This window comes from Spodoptera frugiperda, chromosome 17, assembly GCF_023101765.2.
Source record: "Spodoptera frugiperda isolate SF20-4 chromosome 17, AGI-APGP_CSIRO_Sfru_2.0, whole genome shotgun sequence".
Lineage (NCBI taxonomy): Eukaryota > Metazoa > Arthropoda > Insecta > Lepidoptera > Noctuidae > Spodoptera > Spodoptera frugiperda.
This window is the reverse complement of record NC_064228.1, coordinates 5,826,859-5,851,890: the sequence shown is the minus strand read 5'-3', so window position 1 is coordinate 5,851,890 and position 25,032 is coordinate 5,826,859. Positions and strand designations below refer to the sequence as shown.

Here is a 25,032-nt window from a genome sequence, read left to right as displayed (position 1 = left end):
ATATATCTTCGTGGGGCGTAATTAGGTAAGCTCCTAATACTAGGTGATCATAAAATTTAACTTTCAACTAAATTAGAACATATATTTTAACCCTAGGAACGCTTCAGATGCTTTTGTTTTAATTGTGGGTAGTTCAATATTCGGAGTGTATAAACAGGGTGTTATTTGGTAAAATTATGTGTTACTAACTTTTGCCCGTGGCTTCACTCGTGTTCCCGTATGATAAAAGGTAGACTATATGTAATTTGAGACCACAATCAAGCCCTGTTCATCCTAATATCTTTAAATGTTGAAGTACCTAATTTGAAATTCCCGCGTTCTCAATGTCACTTTTGACGTTTAAATATTTTCCCTCCATTTTTGGCGTCTTTCTCTCTGCTCCGATTTTTTCTGCTGTAAGGTCGTTATATTTTCAAAGTGAGAAATAAAACAAAGTTTATGTGCAAATAACTGTTTTATTACAACAGGTTATGGGCCCAGACCATATTTCAGTCGTAAAAGTGTTAGTTAGTCGAAATACAAGTAAAAACAATAAAAATCTGGGCGCCGGCCATATTAAAGTGGTACGTCCTAACTTAACTAACACGTGCCTGGAAATATAAATTGCAATTACTTCGAGATGTCGTCAAATACAATGGTATTAATTGAAAAGCTGGTTGGACGAGCTAATTACAACACCTGGAGATTTGCCGTACAAACATACTTGCAACACGAGGATCTTTGGTGCTGCATAGAAAACGAAGGTAAAGCTGTTGACCCGAAACTTGATCTGAAAGCTAAATCCAAAATCATATTATTAGTTGATTCAGTGAACTACATCCATATACAAGAATCACAAACAGCAAAGGAAGTATGGACAAACTTACAGAAGGCTTTCGATGACAAGGGGTTAACGCGTCGCGTGGGTCTACTCAAAGATCTTATTACAACCACTTTGGATAACTCTCAAGATATAGAGGACTACGTCAACAAAATAATGACGACAGCACACAAGTTGCGAAACATCTCATTCGAAGTTAATGACGAGTGGCTGGGTACTCTTCTACTTGCCGGCTTACCTGAAGTATATAAGCCGATGATAATGGCAATAGAGAGTTCTGGTGTGCCCATTACAGCAGATGCAGTGAAGACTAAGCTCTTACAGGAGATAAAGAGCTCCGAGTCTGTGGCATTATATGCCGGTAATAAAAATAAGCAGAGAGCACAAGCAAATACACAGAAGATAACTAAAGGTCCCCGTTGTTACAAGTGTAATAAACATGGTCACATTAGCAAGTACTGTAAAACAAAAAGGAAGGATCAAACTAAGAAGGATGAAAAAGAAAATGGTTATGTCGCAGTATTCTCAGCATCAACTTCAAATGATAAAAATAATTGGTTTATTGACTCCGGAGCATCCATGCACCTAACTATGAGGAAGGACTGGCTGTATGATCTATCACCGGCACCAGTTACAAGCATCCGTATCGCCAATGATAAAATGCTTCAAGTGAAGTGCTGTGGAAAAGTAAATATGTCAATAACTGATAAAAATGGAAATACTCAAAACATACAAATAACAAATGTGTTATATGTACCGGAGTTGGCAAGTAATCTTCTCTCTGTTAGTCAACTTATAAAGAAGGGGCATTCCGTACAGTTTCATGAAAATGGCTGTAAAATACTCAATAACTCTAAGGAAGAAATTTTGTCATGCAAGTTGATAAATAATATGTATTGCTTGAATGCAAGTACTGCAACAGCATATGTCAGTAGCTCAGATGAAAGTGACAGCTACCTGTGGCATCAAAGGATGAGCCATCTGAACCTTTCTGATCTTAGCAAATTACCTAACTGTGTAGAAGGTGTCAAGATAAATAAAAACAAATCAAACATGGTGTGCGAGTATTGTCAAGAAGGAAAACAGTCAAGACTGCCGTTTCCAAAAGAAGGCTCCCGTGCAAAGAAGCCTCTGGAACTTGTACACTCTGATGTTTGTGGACCATTAGAAGTCAAGTCAATTGGTGGGGCACAATATTTCCTGACATTTGTGGATGATTTTACAAGGAAAGTATTTGTCTATTTTCTTAATGGTAAGTCTGAAGTATTTAGTAAATTTAAAATGTTTAAAGTTCTAGTAGAAAACCAACTTGATTTAAAAATTAAAAGGTTAAGAACTGACAATGGTACTGAGTATCTCAGTAATCAGTTCAAAGAATATATGCAGAATTCAGGAATAATACATGAAACTTCTAATTCATACACTCCTCAGCAGAATGGATTAGCAGAACGTATGAACCGTACCCTTATGGAGAGAGCTCGCTGTATGTTAATTAATGCCAATTTTCAGAAAGTCTATTGGGCAGAAGCTGTAGCTACGGCAGCTTATATAACAAATAGATGTCCAACAAGGTCAATTTCATATGTGACACCTGAAGAGTTATGGTCCGGAAAGAAGCCTAACTTGAAGCATATACGGATCTTTGGATGTGAAGTTATGGTCCATGTACCTAACATGAAACGTCAGAAACTAGATTCTAAGGCAAGTAAAATGTATTTTGTTGGTTATTCAGAAACTACTAAAGGTTATCGATTATTAGATACAAAAACAAAGAAAATAATTATTAGTAGAGATGTTGTATTTCTAGAAAACAGTATAATGAGAAAATTTACTACTGTATCACTTAATGATAAAGATTTAACTAATAAATCAACTGATCCAAATACATGTTCTGAGAGTTCAGGGCTTCAAAACCCCAAGGAACCTTGTGAGTCTTATGAATCATCATATGATGAGTCTTCAGATGTAGAGTCCTTTCATTCTGATGATGATTCATTATATGTACCTGAAAGAGAAGTAAAGTTAGATAAAATTAGTAAAATGAACACTCGATCTTCAAGTAGGAAAAGTAAACATGAAACTAATACATACCTTTGTCAAGGTGGAGATCAGCATCTAGAGGAATTGCCAAAGACTTACCAAGAAGCGATGTCTTCTGTAGAAAAGGAAAAATGGGAAAAGTCTATACAGGAAGAACTGAAAGCACATGAAAGGAATGAGACCTGGGAGTTGGTGAAGAAACCTGATCAAGTAAAAATCATTGGATGTAAGTGGGTTTTCAGAATTAAAGATGAGATTAATGGCCCATTGTATAAGTCACGACTGTGTGCCATGGGATGTTCACAGAAGTATCAAGTGGATTACACAGAGACATTCTCACCCACAGTCAGGTATGATTCTTTAAGAGTAATGCTTTCTAAAGTCTGTCAAAATAATTTAAAAATGATTCAGTTCGATATTAAAACGGCATTCCTCTATGGAAATATAAATGAGGATATTTATATGACTCCACCTGAAGGTTTATGTGTTAAAGAAAACTTAGTTTGTAAACTTAAAAAGTCCCTATATGGTTTGAAGCAAGCACCTAGGTGCTGGAACCAGAAATTTGATTCTGTATTGAAGAAATTTGGTTTCACTAATAGTCATTCAGATAAGTGTGTATACACTGGTGAATTAGATGAAATCAAAGTGTATCTAATCCTGTATGTAGATGATGGGTTAATAATATCACAAGAACAATATATATTGGATAAAGTAATAAATGATTTGAAAGAGAATTTTGAAATAAAAACTTGTGAACCTAGAAATTTTGTTGGATTAGAAATAAAAAGAGGAAAAGATTACATATTCTTACACCAAGCTAAATATATAGAGAAAATATTATGTAAATTTAATATGAGTAATGCAAATGGAAACAGTATACCAGTAGATGTAAATACAAAGCTTGAGAAAAATAAAACTGAGTTGAACAAGAAAATACCTTATAGAGAGGCAGTTGGTTCCTTAATGCATTTGGCTATTGTAAGTAGACCTGATATTATGTATGGTGTCAGCTTAGTGAGCAGATATTTAGATAGTTATGATGATAGTCACTGGAAAGCTGTTAAAAGGATTATCAAATATCTAAAAGAAACAAAGGAATACGGTCTATATTTTACTTATAAACAACCAAATGTAGTGGAAAGCTTTAGTGATGCAGATTATGCAAATGATACAGAAACAAGACGTTCAATGACAGGATATGTTTTTATTAAAAATGGCGCAGCTATAACTTGGGCCAGTCAGCGTCAACAAAGTATAGCATTATCAACTACAGAGGCTGAATTTATGGCTGCCTGTAGTGCTACTAAAGAAGCCATTTGGTTAAAACAACTTTTGTTAGATATAGATGAATATAATCAATTATCTTTATGTTTAAACATAGATAATCAGAGTGCAATTTCTGTCATTAAAAATGAAAATTATCATAAACGTTGTAAACACATTGATATAAAGTATAAGTTTGTAAAAGAAAAATATGAAGAAAAGCTTATTGATTTAAAGTATATAAATACTAATGAGCAGTGTGCTGATATATTAACTAAACCTCTGTGTAAAACTAAATTTCAATATTTAAGATCAAAGTTAGGTATATGTAAACTGTAACAATACTATTGCATTGTAAATTCTTATGTTCAAGTATTGTTGAGAGTCATTGTAAACAAGTGTAAAAACATAACTAATAATTGTAAGTTATTTAGAAATGTTCATAATTGTTTTCTATGTTATATTGAAAGTTATGTTCAGATATAAAACATTTATGTTAATGTAAGTTGAGGACATATTACCTAATTTTAAAAGTAAAAAGGAAATTGTTTTTGTTTATTTGTTAAGAGAGAACGTTGCAATTTGGAGAGAGTGTTGAAGTACCTAATTTGAAATTCCCGCGTTCTCAATGTCACTTTTGACGTTTAAATATTTTCCCTCCATTTTTGGCGTCTTTCTCTCTGCTCCGATTTTTTCTGCTGTAAGGTCGTTATATTTTCAAAGTGAGAAATAAAACAAAGTTTATGTGCAAATAACTGTTTTATTACAACATTAAACTTTCTTAGACGTTTTCACGCGATTGTGTAACAAATATACACACAAACACGCAAACTTACAAAGATTCGCATTTATAATATTAGTAAGATTGTTTTAATGATTATTTTTGTGAGTCTAGTATAATATTGTGATATTACTTTTTTAAAAGGTATTAGGTTACTCTGACTAGTGTTACCTTTTATAAAAATAAAATAATATTAAAATGCTTGAAAACAGTTTTTCTTTGTTATATCACTAAAACCATTTCTAACATGAGCATACCTAATTATTTATATAATAGCTATCGTGAGACATACTAAATTAACTAAAAACCACGTCACGCTGTCTACTGTCACCGCGTCTGCCCACGCTGTTCTTGATGAACACTCCTTTTGTGACTCGAGAAATACTCGTGAGTAAACTGTGATTTTCAGTTAATTTACCTAATTATTACCTATGCCTAACTAAACAATTGAATCTCTCAATATTGCAAACACAATATTAAATTAGTTTCTTACCTCTTTACGCTGTATTTACTCAACCAATCTTCTCAACAGCATATACATTACATGTATAGTTGAAAGCATGACCAAAGCCGCAGAGAAAACCTAGTAACAATCAATAAAATTATCGAAAGGATACACCAGAATTCCTCTGCCTTCTCCCTTGGGGAATAAAACCCACTCGATCATCAACCCTGTATCCAACGCAAATTTATCTAAACCGGAGTAGTTCAGAAGTCATTAAAATAGTTTTAACGATCCTCCGTTATCTGACACCATGGAATTATGGGGGTTTATAGATTGGACAAGTTTCAAGGGATATGAGGTTCACGCAGTTATTGATAACGGATAACGGTTTAACGTTTACAGTACCGATTAGGGTTTAACTGATTAATCGATGAGGTTATTTTAATTGGTTCGGTTTTTAGAGAGAAATTGATGAATGGTTTTTAGAACATACTGTATGTGATAGATTTTTATATTCATAATAGATTTTTGTTATTAATTTCAATAACTACAAGATTCTGCCCGTGGCTTTGCTTGTGTTCCCGTAGGATAAAAAGTATGTGTTATTCAAACCATAATCTGCCGCTGTTCCAAATTTCGTTTTAACGTAATAGAAATACAAATATACACACAAACACATTAACTTTCGCATTTATTATGTTATTAAAAAGCATGTGTTATTTGAGACCATAGTCCACCCCTGTTCTATATTATTATGTCATCTCAATTCCTTCAGCCGTTTTGATGGGATAAAATAACAAACCAACACACAAACACGTACACAACTTTCGCATTTATAATATTAGTAACATACAATACATAAAACCATATTTACACGTTCCTATCTTAGGTACAAATCCAGATTCTATCATACATATAAATATCTCTAAGCACTAAATAAGAATTTTCTTATATAAAAATAAGAAAAAAAATCTTATTATTACAAATGTAAGAAAAAAAGCAATATATTACATATTCGACGATATTTTCTTGCGTTTCGAACCGTGAAGCGTAGTACCGTAGCTCGTAGCCGCGTAGCCGCGTAGCCCGTAGCTCGTAGCAAATAATAATATCCGATATTACTCTATTTTATTGGATGTTACAGAAAAATTTAAGCGATTGTTAAGCCGATTTTTTTCTAAGGGGATAATCATCCAATAACATCTCCCGTCTTGGGTAAGACGAGAGGGAGTGTCAGACTCTTACTGACTAAAATGCACCCTGTTTCTACTCCTGCTTTTCGATTCGGAGCCCCGGTAATCCGCTAGATAGTCCACAGCATTCTTAAGCCCGTCAGAAAGTAATTGCTTTAGAATCAGTATACTAATTCAGCTTATAACGAAATACTTGTCACAATTTTATTAAAAAAACGTGCTAATATATAGGTCGTTCGTCGTGGGTGCTGTTACAAACATACAAGTTCACATACACATGACATCTAGACCCGAAACAAAAATTTGTGGATCACACAAAGAGTTGCTACGTGCGGGAATCGAACCTCATACACTGCCTCCGCGTGCAGTCGAAAAAGTGCAATAAAAACCCCAGTCATTAAAGTTCACATCGATTCAAATCATCCGTGCCTTTAGAATGTACAAACTATAAACATACATATATAGGTATTTTCTGTTACAGAAACCACATATATAAAATGTTTTATAAGTAATACTCACTCATAGAGAATTTCTCTCGCCGCAGATTTCGCGAGACTAGCATATTTATCTCGCTCAAGATATTATTGGACGGAAATATCACGCATCGGAAATTTTAAATCTTACACCAAATGCGAACGGATTTGTAGAAATATTTGCAGCAAATAGGATTTTAATGGGAAAATCGATAATTTCATGAATTCAGTTAGTAGGTTTGGTTTGAATGTTGTGCGGAACTGTGTTGTAATAAGACTTTTTTATAAGGTAATTTCAGTACCTTATATTTATAGATAACCCTACAACCAAAGCTAAGCAAACTACCAACAAAAAGTCGCACATAGACGATCGATAAGTAAATCAACGGATGACGTCATAAATCTTACATCGCACATATGAAGTTCACATGTGAATAAAAATGGATAGAACATCCCAACGAACAACAGTTGGTCAGAAAACCCACCAGGCATGATCACCTCGCCTGATCGGAGGATCCTCATTTTCTTGGAGAACTTTACTTGCTGTTCGCTATAATACATTGCATTTTTATTTTTAAAGGGGTGAAGATCAATGTACTTTTGTAATTAAAGATCATTTCAAATGAAAAACATGCTTGTAAAATAGACACTAGCATAAACAAAAACAGCAATGCATTAAAGCCTTCATTTCATACACACACTCATAAACATCTAGTGTCTACATTTCGTTTTATAACATAACAGCACATTTTAAAACAGGTACTTCATTTTTATAGCCTCAGCTTTTCACGCTGAAACCTGAAACTTTACACTTGTTACAAATATAAGTGAGTTAGGTATTATTTTCAGACTTTCAGAACAAAAGTTTTGATGCTATTTTTCAGTAGTATTTCAGATTAAGTGTCGTGTGGTACCTAGCAAGTTTACTTTAAAATGAACTGTGATTTTTCCTTATTTCAACTGAAAATGTTGTTCGAGTTAAAATTATTCTAGGGTAAGTGTTAAACAGTGTTAGCGTCAATTATTGGTTAAATTAGGAGTTGGAACTTAATTGTTATTCAGTAGTTACTTAAAATAGAATGCTAATAATTGGATCCGACGTCTACTTAAGTGCTGTGCCTAGTAATCTCAGCTGCTGAAGATAGTGTCTATAGTTCAATCACTTGAGTAAAGTAGTATTAATTTATTCAGGTCAGACTTTGAAAATCTTGACTTTTTTATGACATATGAGCAGCCAGGTCACCTGATGGTAGGCGACCAGCGCCGCACATAGACACCCGCAATACCAGAGGCGTCACAGCCACGTTGAAGGTTTTTAACAAGGAATACGCTCTTTTCTTGAAGCTTTGGAGGTAAACATTGGCTAATAAGAAGAATACATGTAATACCTCTAAATATACATATATTAGTCTTTGATTGACTGACTGACTGACGTAGAGATCTATGAACGTACAGCCCAAACTACTGGACGGATCGTGGTGTTTATCATAGAGGTAGATGTTATGATGTAGATAACCGCTAAGAAATCATAATGTCTTTTCACCCCCTACGGGATAAAATATATATCGTTTATTACTTTAAACGTAAAGCAAAGTCGTACTAAAAGTACAGTTGTTACTAGCCCATTACGATTAACTTTCAAAATAAAATCTTCTTCATATATCCTTACACGTCACACATTTTTTCCACCTCAGAAAAATGTACACCTGAAAAATGTTCCCTGCAGTTAAATTTCCAGGAAACGCGAGCGTAACCAGGCGTCCTAACAACACTTCACGATTTAACACGTTTTGAAATTCATGCGCTGTAAAATTTCAGCCTGAAAATGAAAAATAATTCTGTAACATCTGTGTAGCGGCTTCAGCCAGGCTTTTTGTAGGCTTTATGCATTAAGGACTTTGAATTTAACTTGCTAGGTAGTTTTAGCAGGTCGTGTATCTATTTTACGCCTTACGTTAGCGGTGTAAAATTATGTTTCGTTTAATTTATAAAACTTTCCCAAAATAATCATTAGCTGTTTATAATTTTTACTATACAAAAAACGTTGCCCGACCCTAGGCTTTTCTCCTGTACCGTGGGTGCGTTTACAAACATACAAAATTCACATATACTTGTATGCGAGTAGAAAGTTTGCATGATTTAGTATTAAGCAAAACATGTTTAGCTAATATTTGAAATCCATCCTGTATACTGTGGTTTTACCTTTGGATAATAAAAGGCATTATGTTATCACTACATAGTATAAAACAAAGTCCCTTTCTCTGTCCCTATGCCCCTTTGTACGCTTAAATCTTTAAAACTACGCAACGGATTTAATGCGGTTTTTTAGTAGATAGAATGATTCAAGAGGAAGGTTTATATGTATAATATATCACCATTGCACTCGTGCGAAGCTGTGGCGAGTCCCTAGTTAAAATTTTTTTTATGAGACACGCCAGCAAACGAGCAGACGTATCACCTGATAGTAAGCAATCGCGGTCGCCCTTTGGGGGTTAGGAATTTAAGGGTTGTTGGGGAATCGGGGATTGGGAAGATTTTGAACGGGGGAATTGGGCCTCCGGTAACCTCACTCACACAACCAAACACAACGCAAGCGTTGTTTCACGTCGGTTTTCGGTGAGGCCGTGGTATCACTCCGGTTGATCACGGCTCTCCCACACTTTTCTCACAATACACCTAAAATAACGTTAATGAAATTCCACTGTTGTTGGTCGGGAATGGAAATGACAGACTGTGTTCTGCAAAACTTTTTAGTCAAACTTTGTATTGTTTGAAAAGCATAATCTTGTTACTGTAATGGTGTGTACACACTAGCGGAGTGTAATACAATGTTTATTTATTTATTTTCTCCTTTACAAAGATATTGTAAAGAGGATGGTTGACACTTCAGGTGACTAAAAGGCTTTGTTAAAGGTCAAGCAAGTCAACATTGAATGGCAACATTCAATGTTGACTATTTCTTCGACGCCTTATTTAATTTATTAAATTGAATGGAACGGTACAAACCAATTACACTACTCAATACAAATAATCTTCACTCTGCCTTTGAATCCAGGAATCGGTTTAAAAGTTTCATTGTCCACGTTAACGAAGACTTAGCTCTACTAACTGTTCTGCAAGATAGTATAAAAAATAACTAAATTACAGGACGTGTACATTACATATTACACGTTGCACTACACCAGTCTGTCCGAGCCTTAACAATTTAAATTTGTAACTGACTTCATATCTTTCTAAACTTGTGGTCTCATAAATATTAACCCAATTAGTAAATTTTAGATCAACTGGCTTGGAGGCCACAATCAACTGTATTCGTACCTATTTGTATTTTAATACAATTATATTTTGATACAGTTTGGCATAATTTTAGTTATTGTTTATTCCATGACTGAGTTAGAATAAATAGTCAAAGTTGAATAATTTTTGTCAATCTTTTTTTACATTTAAACGTTTGGCCGCTATATCTCCTTATGGTAAGTGACAATGCGGCCCACGATAGAGCACATCTGCCCATAAGCAACCTATTCACTCGGGCTTTGAAGACTCCCAGGTATCTTCCTCATACAATGACTTCACCCGCCCTGGGTGATGTGAGAGAGAGAGTATCAGACTCTTATTGACTAAAAACTACCCCGTTCCTATACCCGCTAGTTGGTCCACAGCTTATTATGACACTATGCAGATCGCTTCAGATCTGGAAATCATTGGGGGAGGCTTATTTTCACATTGTATATGACATTAGAAATTATACTCTATTTCTATTTTATTCTAAACTAATTATATAATTTTATTGTAACTTTCGTGAGACATACTAAATTAATTATTATGTTATCGGCTTACTCACGTAACTGTTTGACGAGGAACTCGACTAGTTTCAAGCCAAGAATATGAGCCTCTAGCATGGCTTAAAAATTGAGAATGAAAATTGTATCCCACCCAAAACATAAATGTGAAAGGATGCCAAGTTCGATAATATTGGAATGCTTCGCCTATAAAAGAAGTGAGATCTAAATAAGTACCAAGTTCCATACACAGACCTCAGTTAAAAATGATATAACAAGTTGGCAAGTTTTCACACACTTTGTTATAAACCTACTAAACGCAATGAGTCAAGTATATAATTTTCTATTAAAACTTGCCAAGACTTATATCATTTTTAACTGAGGTCTGTGTATGGAACTTGGTACTTATTTAGATCTCACTTCTTTTATAGGCGAAGCATTCCAATATTATCGAACATCCTTTCACATTTATGTTTTGGGTGGGATTTCATTTATTTTTGTTAGGTTTATTTTCTTTTTTTCTTATTTTACTTTACTTTGACTAAATACAAACCTTCGTAACGAATTTTAGGTCGGTACGACCATTGGAAGATATAGATAATTTTTTTGTTTTAGTTCCTTAGGGGTATGAATTTACACCTTCATTATTTTTAAAACCGACTCACACTTGGCCATTTTCAGATTTTTTCCTTTACCTTGACCTAAAGACCTACCTCCATGCCAAATTTCAAGTCAATACGACTATTGGAAGTGGTCTAGGTTTTTGATGAGTGAGTGAGTCAGTCAGTGAGTGTATAGTAAAAATAGCGATTTTCTGACGTCAATATCTCAAGATCTACAATAGGTACATTAATGAAATTTTGTATTTTAGATAAGTAAGTAGATCTCGATACATACTAGAAATTTCATATGCGTAGATAAAATAGATTTTGAGTTATAGGTGGGTCGAACTTGGCCCGAAATGGTTCGTGTAATATAACCCACGGCCGGTGTGTCGGTTTTTTTGCTCGAACTTGGCGGACACACTGCCGTGTGTCTAGATAATGGAAATACTTATACAAATGCTTTGTCCAACCCAGCTAGTGTGCATGAATCGTCGTTTCCAGTAGTGTTGCCATTGTGGTCATATCGACCAGGTCACGGTTTCCATCTCCAATGACAAATAATGTGCACACACTACCAATTACTGCGGTTATAGTAAATTTTCAAATTGGTTTTTGTGGTTTCGAACCCGCATTAACTGTGTTAGTCTTAGTAGCTGTAGTATGAGTTTGTTAATGAACTGTTGCTGTGCATATTATTGGAGAAAAATGCCTTCAAAAGTAGACATTTTAAATTGATTTTAAAAATGTAGACGGAATAGCATAAGACAAAACAGGATCTCATCATCATCATCATCATATCAGTCATAAGAAGTCCACTGCTGAACATAGGCCTCCCCAATGACTTCCAGATAGGCCGGAGTGCATGGAGTTTCTTGCCCGTTCTTCATTCGAAGCGACACTTTGGAACAAGCACCTAGTTTCACAGACAGACTGGCAGACGTTTCTTTCTTTGTTGAAGTTTCAAAAATACCAAAGTTTATGGTTTAATTGGAATAAATAATCCCACAAAAACATTTCATGTTAAATGTTGCCAAGACGAGACCATATAGCTCGCACTGTCAAAAAGTAATCAGATCCCGTGTAGAGCCAAGTTTCTAACCCTATACTTTTGAACTGGCGAGTCGGCCGCACTGACTTTTTGCTATTCGTCATATGGGCTTGAGCTTAAAAATCTATTCAATCTTCTAAACTCTTTCCGTGCGGCCAACTCGCCAGTTCAAAAGTATAGGGTTAGAAACTTGGCTCTACACGGGATCTGATTACTTTTTGACAGTGCGAGCTATATGGTCTCGTCTTGGCAACATTTAACATGAAATGTTTTTGTGGGATTTCATTTCTTTTTGTAGGTTGCTTATGATAGAAAGATAAAATGAGCGACAAATTCACCTACTAAACTACTAAATTTATAAGAAAATTGGAAACGTAATCCTAATACTTTTTATCAATGAAAATTAAAACACTAGTATCTAAACCTTTACCTACTAAACTACTAACAATTAAATATTAGGCAAATGGTTTTTTTCTCCGCGATAGCAAACTTTTAAATCACCGAAATATTCCGAAAACTTTTCATTCAACGAGACAACCGTCAACGACGTCTGCCCTCGCGCGTCTGCCCGCGTTCGGGTGCCGCGCTCGCTGACGGGCCGATTATTTTTAGCTACTGCGCGGGGACGAGGGGGCAGGCGGCGGGCGTTGGCGCATACTATACTTACGATGCTTATGTTCAAAAGTATAGGTTGATTAATAAACACTTACCGAAGTGAAGTGTAGTAATATTATTCATATCTAAGTACTTATGGGTAGGATAATGTTTTGATTTGATGAAAAGTTTGTGTTCTATGTACTTGTGTATAATTTTCAGATCTCAAGCAGGAAATAGGGAATTAAGTTTCCCTATTTCAGATTTTTACCCCTCCGCGGCCGCATTCAGACCTCTAGCGTCAAAAGTTGCGGAAGTCTCGAACAAACTTTCACCCCCTAGTTTAAGGGGTTGGGGGTAAAAGTTCCAAGTTTTAGGATTTTTTTGTTGTTTGGGTACTAATACTAGCTTACATACCAAATTTCAGTTTTCTAGGACTTCAGGAAGTACCTTAAGAATTTTGTTGATCATCAGTGAGTGAGTGAGTGAGTGAGTGAGTGAGTGACGAAATCGGGGTATTTTAGATATCAATAAAATCTAAAGTATAAGAGCTATGCAATTGAAACTTTAGAGGTTTATTAAGTCTACCACTGACATTATATCCTGAAAATTTTGTTTATCTGGTATAACCCAAACTCAAGTTATGAAGGTTCAAAAATACGACGAAGCGCTTCGAGAAAAGGTAGGTAGTGCCCTTGCGCTTCGCTTGGCTCGTCTTGGCGGGGCACTACCGTGCCCCCAGATTTTGACTTTGACTATAACCGGTTTGAAGCGACCTGCAACCAGTAGTTCCCTACGACCTTAATCAGGTCGTCTGTCCACCTTGTGGGTCTACGTCCTACGCTGCGCTTCCCAGTACGCGGCCCCCACTTATCCTAGACAAATTATATCAATGCTGCACTCAAAGACATAATTCTAATGATAATGTAAACTATTCCTTAGTACCGATTTCGTTCCAAAAATAATTGCTAAGGACTGGTTTCAGTAATCATTAAAAGACACTGAGTACGGCAGTCAGAGCTAATTATTTTTACAACAATCGAAACTACCAAAAATTTTAATGTTCGCCAAAAAAAAAAAACAAAAATCGCAACCCTAATAATCGGACAGAATAGCAAAAAAGTACTTTAACGAACTAAAAACACGGCTCAATTTGAACTGCAGCAGCTTTACCCAGATTTTTAATTAAGGAACTACTTATCCTGCATTTTGAAAAAGCTAGCTTTTTATCAGGTCGTCTATTTGTGTCTGTAATTGGAAGCAGGAGTTGTCTCTGTGCAGTGTGCGCTAGCCTTTATGTATAAGGAACGACGCACAGAGAGCGTCAGACTCGCATTTACTAGGTTTTTTCAAAAGAGGTTTATATTTGAGCTTGTAAAGAAGATTGTTGACACACTTAGATAGATTTTATGAGCAGACTTTAAGCGTAGACTGTGGAAACCTAACTGCTTTATTGTGCTGAATGATCACAAATGCTGGGTTTTCGTTTAAAGTTATTGTGTGTTTGTGACTTAAAGTACGCGTCCACAGGTCCGCATCGTACGCATCGCACGCAACGGATTTTAGTTTGTCTTGTATAGAAACTCATACAACTGCGTCCACTGATCCACATCGTACGCACCGCATCATCAGCAATATCTACATGCGATGCGTGCTGATGACGTCATACGGAATGCATACGATGCGTACGATGCGGATCTGTGAACGCATACATGGGTCTCCAAGCCCTCTAAATACTCAGAACTGCTGACTATCTAGCGGGTTACCGGGGCTCCAGCTCGAAGAACAGGAGTAGGAACTGGGTTGATTTTAGTCAGCAAAAGTCTGACACTCCCTCTCGCCTTACCCTAAATGAGAGAAATCATTGGATGATATTCTCCTCTCAAAAAAGGTCCTATAACCAGACTGACGTTCGTATTCGAAATTTGCAACGCCTGTCACAGCACCTCTCAACAACAAGTCAATGACCTATACTACCACTGAACATCAGTAACAAACTGTCACCAGCCCTCAACCCTCAAGAGTCCACACCACTCTCCTCCAAATCCAAAAACTAGTCTCCAAAACAATTTTAATAAATTTTGAAACTAAAACCTGAGTACATAGAGTTTATTTTCTAAATGTCCCAAGCGACAGTTAAGTAACTTATTGTGTAGTTTGGTAAGGGACTATGTATATAGTTATTACTGTTGAACTTTATGAGTTTAGTACGGTCTGTTAACGGTGAAACAAAGTAGACGGTTTTTCTAGTTCAGTGATTCCCAACCGGTGGACCGCAGAAGGCAAAATATGGTTCGTGAACTTAGAAAGATATACAAGACAAGACCTACTATAAAAATACCACGGCTAAAGCTCAAATAAAAGTCAGTTAAGAGGCTTAACTGATTTCAATAATCAAAAGGTCATAATTTTATGTAATAGTAATATTACTTGTTTTTATGTGAGGTCCGTGCCAATATAAATGTTAAAATTAAAATAGTCCTAGATAAAGAAAAAGTTGGACACACCTTTTTCAGACAAATATATGCACATGGGAAGGATGTGGTTCGTTCTTTGGTTGCGTAATAATTTTAGGGCAATCAATAAATAGGTGACGAGCTGGTATCCTCTTAGTAGCTGACAGTGATTGGATCTGAAGAGGTGAAAAGTGAGTGAGTGACTCCTGAGCCCGAAAAGGGGATGATTATAATTATCTCTCTGTCACTACTGTCAATCAAAATACTAGGTGTATTGGGCATTGATTACCATGACCAGGGATTAATGTTTTTAGAAACTAAGAAAGGAACGAGACATGTCCTTGTCTTTGCCAACATAAGATGAGCCTTATTATCTGTAATTGGGACCAATTTTTAGCTTTGAACTCACCTACTAAGTTCGAAATTCTGGGAATAATAAAATTGAGTATAATTCAACTACACTGCTGTTAAAAAAACGTGACATAGTGTTGTATTTACATTTGCATTAAATCCCCGTATTCAACAGAGAGTACACAGCAGTATGCGCCAGCTCTTATTCGCGATTGACCGTCCCGCGTTCCCGCGATTAATGGTCGCAGCCCTATTTGAAATTCAAATCAAAGTCCGCGGTCGTGTTAAAAGATTCAGCGTTCTGCCTTTGTAGGGTTGTCACGCGCCGGGACAATTACAGGGTGCGGGATACGGGACATACCGAGGTGTTGGGATTTCATTCACCCCGGGAATGTATTTGGAATCGTTGATTTGTGTTGTTGTTCACATCTAGTAAAATCAACGGCTCTTTGTGAAGGGATTTTGTTTTTTCTTTGGCATTTTGAGGATTGTTTTTAGTGGTAGTGTATTTTAACCATAAGTAGTATAGGGAATTGGTACGTTTATTTGTTTGTATGTTTGCTTGTCTGTTACGTTTACATGTTACGTGATCAGCATTAAAGTAATAAAGTCCTCAAGAATTTTATCAACATCATCATTATCATCACATTCACAGGCTGTAGGTAAATGGCCTGTCTATACAAGACATCGCTGCCGCCGGCTGGAGGCGCTGGACTCGCCGGCATCGCTGCGCACCAAAGCTGCGCACTTACCAATTTGTATCGCGGCGGGTTGCCGGTATCGCTGCGCACCAAGATGCGCACTTCTCTTTCTATCCACGGCGGTGACGCAGCAATTTGTTATCGTTTCTTTTATAATTTATAATTAATACACAATTGTCCTATTTGTTTTATACGGGGTGACTATTAACATTTTGGTCCTTCGCAAGAACAACTGCAACACAGCGAGAAGATTTTTGTGTGTTAAGAAACATCCACGCGTGCGAGACGTCGGTGGATTCCCGCGTCGCAATCTGCAGCGTGAGAAAATAGCAGTGTCATCGTCGCCTACGGTTGAAGATTTGAAGTCGCATTCAGGACTTTGCGGATAACGGATTCGGATATTAGTGAGCTCGTTCCAATTATTCCTTGATAACCGTTGTTCCAGTCCTACTTTCTATACACGTTATAAGTTATATAACGTTTTTCCTTTTAATAGTTCCTATTCATTGCCCTATTGATTAGGTTAACTAGCTATTTTCACTCGTATTCGCTTGAAATACAGTGTTTGTTATGTTGCATGAGCACAAAGCGTGATTATTCGCGTCGAGTTATTTACAAGTAACGAATTTAAACGCATGTTTATTCCTGCTTCTATTGCTTAGTGCATCGCGTTATAATAATTAGTTTATTTAACCGTGATAGCACAGTGACATAATTTTATTAATCGTTATTTATTATCTGATAGCTAAATTTTCTGATCAGAGATATTTTTAACGGCAAAATGGCGGACAAGTTAGTGAAAAGACGCAGCTCAATGAAGGCCAAGCTAACGACCTTTAGTGCTTATTTAAATGTGCTTAACAGCTGTGACGCTCTTTCAAACTTACAAATAATCGAATTGGAAGTCCGTTTCGATAAATTTAACGCCTTATACACAGAATTTGACAAATTACAGACGTGAAGTTTCTTCTGACAATCCGGAAGAGGCATACGCGACGAGAGTCCAGTTTGAGCAGCAGTACTACTCGCTGGTAGCCATGGCGCGGAGTTTGCTGTCCGGGTCGCATGACAAATCTCAGCGTCGCGATAATAAGGATTCACTTCCCGAAAAGCATTCCCTTTCTTTAGAAGAACGGGCATGCGAAGAAAGCTTTTATAATAACACAAAGCGTAAGGACGACGGTCGCTTTGCGGTTACAATACCTTTAAAGTCTGATCCTTCTGCACTAGGAGATTCATACGGTATTGCTAAACGCCGTTTTCTATCTTTAGAAAAAAGATTTGAACTCGAACATAAATTCAAATCTACGTACTTGGATTTTATGTCAATTCCAATGACAATTCCACGATTACAACTGTGCGGAACTCTGTTGGAATCCAGGTTGTGCACGAAAGTCAAAGAATCTCTCACGTTGCCAGTACACCGAGTTCGATATTGGTGTGACTCTTCAATAATGCTAGGATGGTTATCTACACCTCCTCAGCAAGTAAAGCCTTTCGTTCGAAATCTTTTCAATAAGATTCAAGGAATTAGCTCTGATAGCGGGTGGAGATACGTGCCGTCTATGGACAATCCGGCGGTTCTTATCTCTCGTGGCCTGAAGGCTGATCTTATCAGCGCTTCTGCCCTTTGGTGGTCAGGCCCGCAAGCCAACACCAGAAGCAACTTAAAATTTCCCTTTTTCAATAGTAGTGTCGACTATGGACCTATTTTGATATCTGACCGGAAAGGTCGGGGATCAAAACCAATTAAGTCCTACCTGTGCATTTTTGTATGCATGGCTACAAAAGCTGTGCACCTCGAACTTGTCACGGACCTTTCTAAAGAGGCTTACAAGGCTGCCTTAAACCGTTTTGTCTCTCGTCGCGGTAGGCCACGTACTATCTTGTCCGACAACGGCACAAACTTTGTCGGAGCGTGTAATGAATTATATGCATTTTTGCAGGGCTCTGACGTTGCATTTGAAATCGCTCAGGAAGGAATAGAGTTCAGGTTTGCACCGGCGTATACGCCGCACTTTAACGGTCTCGCTGAAGCTGCCGTTCGTTCAGCTAAGCACCATTTAAAGCGACTCTTGCAGCTTACTCATTTTACTTACGAGGAAATGGCTACATGCCTAACTCAAATAGAGGCAATTTTGAATTCAAGGCCCCTTACTCCTCTTTCCACTAATCCTCTCGATTTCTCTGCCCTCACTCCCTCTCACTTCCTTATTGGACGCTCGCTAATGTCTGTTCCAAATCCGCAGGTCACTGATGCCAGCATCAGTCGTCTGGAGCGCTATCAACGTGTGGAATGTATCAAACAACACTTTTGGAAGAGATTTAATATTGAATACATCTCCAACTTACAGCAGAAAACAAAATGGCCTGCTTCCACGAATGGCGACATAGCGTTGGGATCGCTTGTCCTGATTAAGGATAAGGCACTGCCGCCGCTCTGCTGGTCGCTGGGGCGCGTCGCGAAGGTGTACCCTGGCAGCGACGGCGTCACGAGAGTCGCGGAGCTGAAGACGAAGAGAGGGACGATTCGGCGCGGCTTCAACAACATTTGCCCACTTCCTCTTTGAAGTACCCTTCAACCCGGGGAGCATGATACAAGACATCGCTGCCGCCTGCCGCCGGCTGGGGGCGCTGGACTCGCCGGCTGCGCACCAAAGTTGCGCACTTACCAATTGGTATCACGGCGGCTTGCCGGCGTCGCTGCGCACCAAGATGCGCACAACGCAGTTTTACTAAGACGGCTTGCCGGCGTCGCTGCGCAGAAAACTGCGCACTTCTCTTCCTATCCACGGCGGTGACGCAGCAATTTGTTATCGTTTCTTTTATAATTTATAATTAATACAGTTTTATTTGCTCTATACTTATTTCGAGTTTTATTCACTGAAGCTATCGAAGAATACACTAACAGGCCACTGCTGACCAAAGGTCTCTTCTCGCACGTAGAAAGTTTGAGCATGAATCAGCACGCTTGCTGAATGCGGTGACGATTTCAAACTTAATTAGAAATTATAAATCCAGGTTTCCTCACGATGTTTTCCTTCACCGTTAGTCAATGATGTCTAAATATGCTTAGAAAGGACATATAACTTGGAAAAACTCACAAGGTACTTTACCGTTGGTAGGTTTCGAACCCTCATGCATGAGAAGGCATCTTAACCCTCCAGGCCACCACGACATCATTGTATCGACACGACATTATACCCATATGCCCATTACAATCCAATATTTTCCTTACACAAAGAACAAGTGTATGACTATTGGAAACTCCTGTATGTGACTGGAGTATCTCTTGATCCCTTTGTATAAGAGATACTGAGATGATTAGCACCGTTAGTTCCTAGGCTTGCTTTGTTTCTAGTTCTAGTGCTGTAGTGTATTGTTAAGAGTGGATTGTTTTGATCTCTAGATACGGTTGTTTCGATTAAAAAGGTGGTGGATTTGTTTTTCTTGACGCCCTACTTAGAGTCATTTAATAGTTACTTAATCCAGTCCTTAGCAATTGTTTTCGATACAAATTCGTTACTAAGGAATAGTTTAAGTAATCATTCAATGTCTCTGAGTGCGTAAGTTAATGTCACGAATCTTATGAAGTTTTTGTCATTTGCTTTGGCTCAAGAAGCGATAAATAGTATCTTATAATGGTATATTCCATTTCTGACTATACGGCTGGCGCGGTGTCAGAGTAAACTGGTGCCGCGCAGCGTGTAGCGGGTTAGATTCCCACACAGAGTAACTTTTTGTGTGATCCAGAAATTTTCGTTTGTGTGTCATGTGTCTGTATGAACTAGTATGTTTGTAAACGCACACATGACACAGGATAAAAAATGAGTGTGAGGCAATGTATAATATGAAAAAAAAGCTGTCTCGTTGTTGAAGTGGTTGCTACGACTGCTAAGCAAAGCTTCTAAGTTCGATTTCCCAAAGCAGTCTTACTAAAGATTATTTGGTTTCTCGAAAATTTGTCAGTATTAGGTAGTATGTTTTCTCGATATGTTTTCCTCACCTACATTGAACTCATGTAAAGTCTTTCTAGTTAATTACCCACAAATAATTTATTTGTCCATATTAGACAACCCTATTTACAGGGGTGGCTAAGGGTGGCACGACCATCGGTTTCACGAAGGTACCCGTCAGTCTTAGTCCATTAGTTTGGGTAACTAAGGAGGTGGCATAGTATTTATTATACAGAATGGAAACAGAGCCACTGTATCGTATATAGTTTGAGCTGTTTTGGATTTGATAAATCTAGCAAAGAGATTTTTACACGTAAACAAGTCTCAGCTTTCAACGTGAGACGTCACAGAATGTGTAGGCTAGAGCATTTGTGTTACAAAAACTAGAGACTACCATATACAATGTCTGGCTTACCGGGCTCCGGCTCGAAAAGAAGGAGTAATAACGGGGTGGTTTTCAGTCAATAAGAGTCTGATACTCCCTTCTCGCCTCGCCCAAGGTGGGAGAAGTCATTGGATGATTTTCTCCCCTTAAAAAAACATATACATTGTGTTAGAGATCGGATTTCCGATACTTCAGCTGCGTATTATTTCATATACCAACAATAATTTTCAGTAAACTACGTTTAAAAAACCACCACAGCCTCTTATTTTTGAAGTCGGTGAAAATCCTAAAGCCTTCTCCTAAATGTAACAAATACTTTTTTGAAAACCACATCAAAATTGCTTCGGCTAATTGTGAGACAATCACGCACAAACACACATACATACAGGTTAAACAGTGACCCTCCTTTTTACAGTCGATTAAAAACCTTTGTAAATGACAAGCTCTAAGCATTGAACACTGACTGTTGAATTACACCCATGGCAATAGGCTCACAACCATTAACATGAAACATGTCATAATTGGTAACATGTGACTGTTACCTTATATGCCTGCATTTCAGTCTACCCCTGGTCTACTCTAACACCTTCAGAGCTTAAACCTATAATGCCATATTATATATAAACCTATTTCACTCCAATACACACCTCAACTAACCATTTCTGATGTCAAATAACCTCTGAAACTACAAGCCCAATGGATTATAGCATAGTCAAATAAATCACACGAGCTTATACACGCTACGATCAAGCAAGCTATTGCGCAGTGTGCAGTCAACTGGGTATTTATTGACAGCACAGCTAACATTGGATGAAGAGGGAGATTATAATTCGAATTAATTTGGTAGGTATGTTGAGAAGTACCTACAAAGCAAAAAAAATATAATATATATGTTATTTAACCGACTTAAAAAAGGAGTATATGCATGTATGTACGTTTACAGGGTGTAAACGAAACGCTCCTGAAATACGCATTTTTCTTTTGTTTTTATAATTTTAATCGTTTATGTTCTTGTGTTATTTATGCTACACCAACCTTAAGCAGTTGATTACAACTGTTATTACATAAAATAAACATTAAATTCCTTAATTTTTTGAAAATAGAAAAGCAAGTTTTTTACCATCAATCATTTTTCGGCGTATGAAAGTTCGTGCGGAATTATCTCGCGTTTGGCTGAACCAATTTTGAGACGATTTTCAGCATAGTATTATTGAAACTTAGAACAAGGTAGGATATTACCAAAAAAATGGAGGCGGTAAAGACATTAGAAGGCGATTCATTTTTATTAAAAAAAAAATGGATTGGTCACACCGCATCGCATTGAACTCGCGTGTCACCGCACCGCTTCGCGTTCGCTTCTAGATCGCTCTCAAAAGACGTCGCATAAACCAATACTATAACACCTAACTAAAACAATAAAGGGTAAATAAACACCCGTATTTTTATAAACATTACAATACTCTTTACATAAAGTTACGTCACCACATTACAATACAAATTAGCTTAGAGAAAGCCAACCAAACAGCAAGGTTAACTAACTAAGCAAGCAAGACATAAAAATGCAAACTAAGAACGTTAATAGTTTTCTAGCATGCAGTTAATTTCTACAGTTATATTTAACTACGGAGTAATACAACAAAGGTTAGTTTGTTTGTAAACATAATGTAACTAGGTTCTGTTTTGTTACGCTTTGTACCATTTAAATGCTTGTTAGGAGTTAAATTTTCGTAGAATTATTGTATTGTATGGCATTGTAGTGTATGTGTGGAAGTTTTTGTGGGTAAGTTAATGAAATCTAGGCTTTTGTTACGAAATTAAATTAGTACTTAAAGAGTTTTGTATAAAAAGACAAGGTTTTCTTACAATCATCTCAATCCCCGATTCCTCAACAATAAATTAAACCTAACCCCCAAAAACGCCGGCAACGCGTTTGTAACGCGTCTGGTGTTTCGTGTGTCCATGCATGGGTGACGCCGATCACTTAATATCAGGGGATCCATCAGCTGGTTTACCGGCTTATATCATAACAAAATCAGATAAGTAGTTGCATGAGAAGCGGGCGTATTATAAAACTCTGGGCCACCACGACAATATATTCTAATCTACAAGACAAGTATAACTAAATCCTTGATAAAACTTCATTAATTCCAATTAGAAGAAACGACAATAAACAACAATAAAAATAAGTATTTAAGGAAAATTAATAAAAAAACGATAAAAAAGTAAAAACTTCAAATATTAAGAACCGAAATAATTTATTGAAAAATCCAATTTATTACGAAACACTGCAATAAATGCACTTTTTATGTCGCCACTCTGATTGGCTGAAAAAAGGAAGAATAATTAAGACTATCCCACTGAAAGTTTCCTGAAAATAAATAGATTCTACGTAACGAAGCTAGGAAAGTGGGACAGGGTGGCAATGGGTGGTAGGGGGTGGCAAAAGATGGTAAGTGGTGGGAGGGGGTGGTCAATCACTTTGTCATGAACTTGACCGGTTTAGTAAGTAGAAACGGCTAGATAGACTAGTTTTTAATTAATTCTGGATAAACATAGTTTAGAAGCTTTAGATGAAGAACTTTCAAGATGATTAAATAGACTTAAATGCGGTCACTAAACTCAAGGTTCTTGGTTCAATGAGGAGAAAATTTTGTTAGGTTGTCAAGCAAAGTACTATTGGGGCGGGTCCTAAAACTCTGAATTTTATCACGGTATTTGTTATATGGTCAAAACATTTTTCTTTTTAAAGCGTTGTCTCACACTAGGATTTGCTCCTGTATCGTGAACGCGCTTACAAACATACAATTTCATATACACAATGACACCCAGAACCGGAACGACAATCTGTGGATGTGGATCACACAAAAAGTTGTTCTGTGAACCCGCGACATTTTGCACGGCAGCCAATTGCCTAGCCACAGCGCCAACTATGCGGAAAATCATCCAATGACTTCGCACGCCTTGGGCGAGGCGAGAGGGAGTGTCAGACTCTTACTGACTAATAACCACCCCGTTCCTACTCCTGCCCTTCGAGCCGGAGCCCCGGTAGCCCGCTAGGTAGTCCGCAGCTCCGGATTTGGTAATAGGTACCTTAGGATAACAGGACGTATACGGCACGGCCTCATCTAATTATTTAAGAGATTGACGTGTAAAAGAGTTACATTGTTTGCAAAAATAAATACCATTTATCATTTATAGATTCACCCACACTACCACATTTAGTTTCACGCACACATGTATATCTAGCTTTATTTACCCATCCATTACATTACCCACATGCATAATACATGTAAGGGTAACACATGGACAGCTATTCGTTCTGACAAGATGCATGCACTGCAATAGTTGTGACGTCAACACTTGTACCACCTGATGTATGGGCTGTTGCAGGGATGGTAGTGTTGAGAAATTGTCAGGAAGATAGCTGTTTATTTGATAAATTAGTATATATTGTTTTAAGACATTAAATACAGTAGAATTCACGGTTTTTCTTTAAATTTGTAGAATGAGTGTACATGACGATATAGCGTCATCGTCACGCCTTTTATTCTCGAAGAGGTAGGCAGAGGTGTACATTACGGCAAATAATGTCACTGTACAATGTACACCCACTTTTTTTCCATTTGCGTTATAAGTCCCATGTAATAGGCTGTCCATAGTCCATGGCTGTATCCTTTAACGATGTGGCTATCCCTCTGAGTAGTGAGGTTAAGGACTTGGGGCTGTGCATTGACACAAATTTGAAGTGGCATGCACAGGTCGCTCACGTATGCAAAAGGGTCACCGGATCACTACAGGTGCTTTACAGACTAAAGAATTTGCTTCCTTCCGCTACGAACGCTATGCTGGTGCAGGCCTTGGTTTTTCCTATTATCGATTATGCTGATGTTTGTTACTACGACCTGAATGCAGATCTCCTCAATAAACTTGACCGACTTCTGAATAACTGCATTCGATTCGTATTCAACCTGCGTAAATATGATCATATTTCTGCACATAGGTTGCAATTAAAGTGGTTGCCCATTCGCCAGCGCAGGGAGCAAAGGGCGCTAACCACTCTATTCTCCTTTCTCAATACTCCTTCTTCACCTAGTTATCTATCCTCCCATTTCCAGTACATCTGCGCAAACCACAAT

The 25,032-nt window shown here is 37.4% G+C and overlaps 2 protein-coding genes across 4 annotated transcripts in view; one reads left to right on the top strand and one right to left on the bottom strand.

The window, feature by feature from the left end:
- Window positions 1–25,032, bottom strand: part of LOC118276605 (nephrin-like) — a 477,612-nt gene that overhangs the window by 280,542 nt on the left and 172,038 nt on the right. The gene's annotated exons all lie outside the window — the stretch shown is intronic.
- LOC118273844 (uncharacterized) lies at window positions 17,337–19,145 on the top strand. Its single transcript, XM_050699668.1, has 2 exons — window positions 17,337–17,347; window positions 17,511–19,145. Exons 1-2 carry the CDS (start codon window positions 17,337–17,339, stop codon window positions 19,123–19,125), a joined length of 1,626 nt encoding a protein of 541 aa, XP_050555625.1. The 3' UTR covers window positions 19,126–19,145.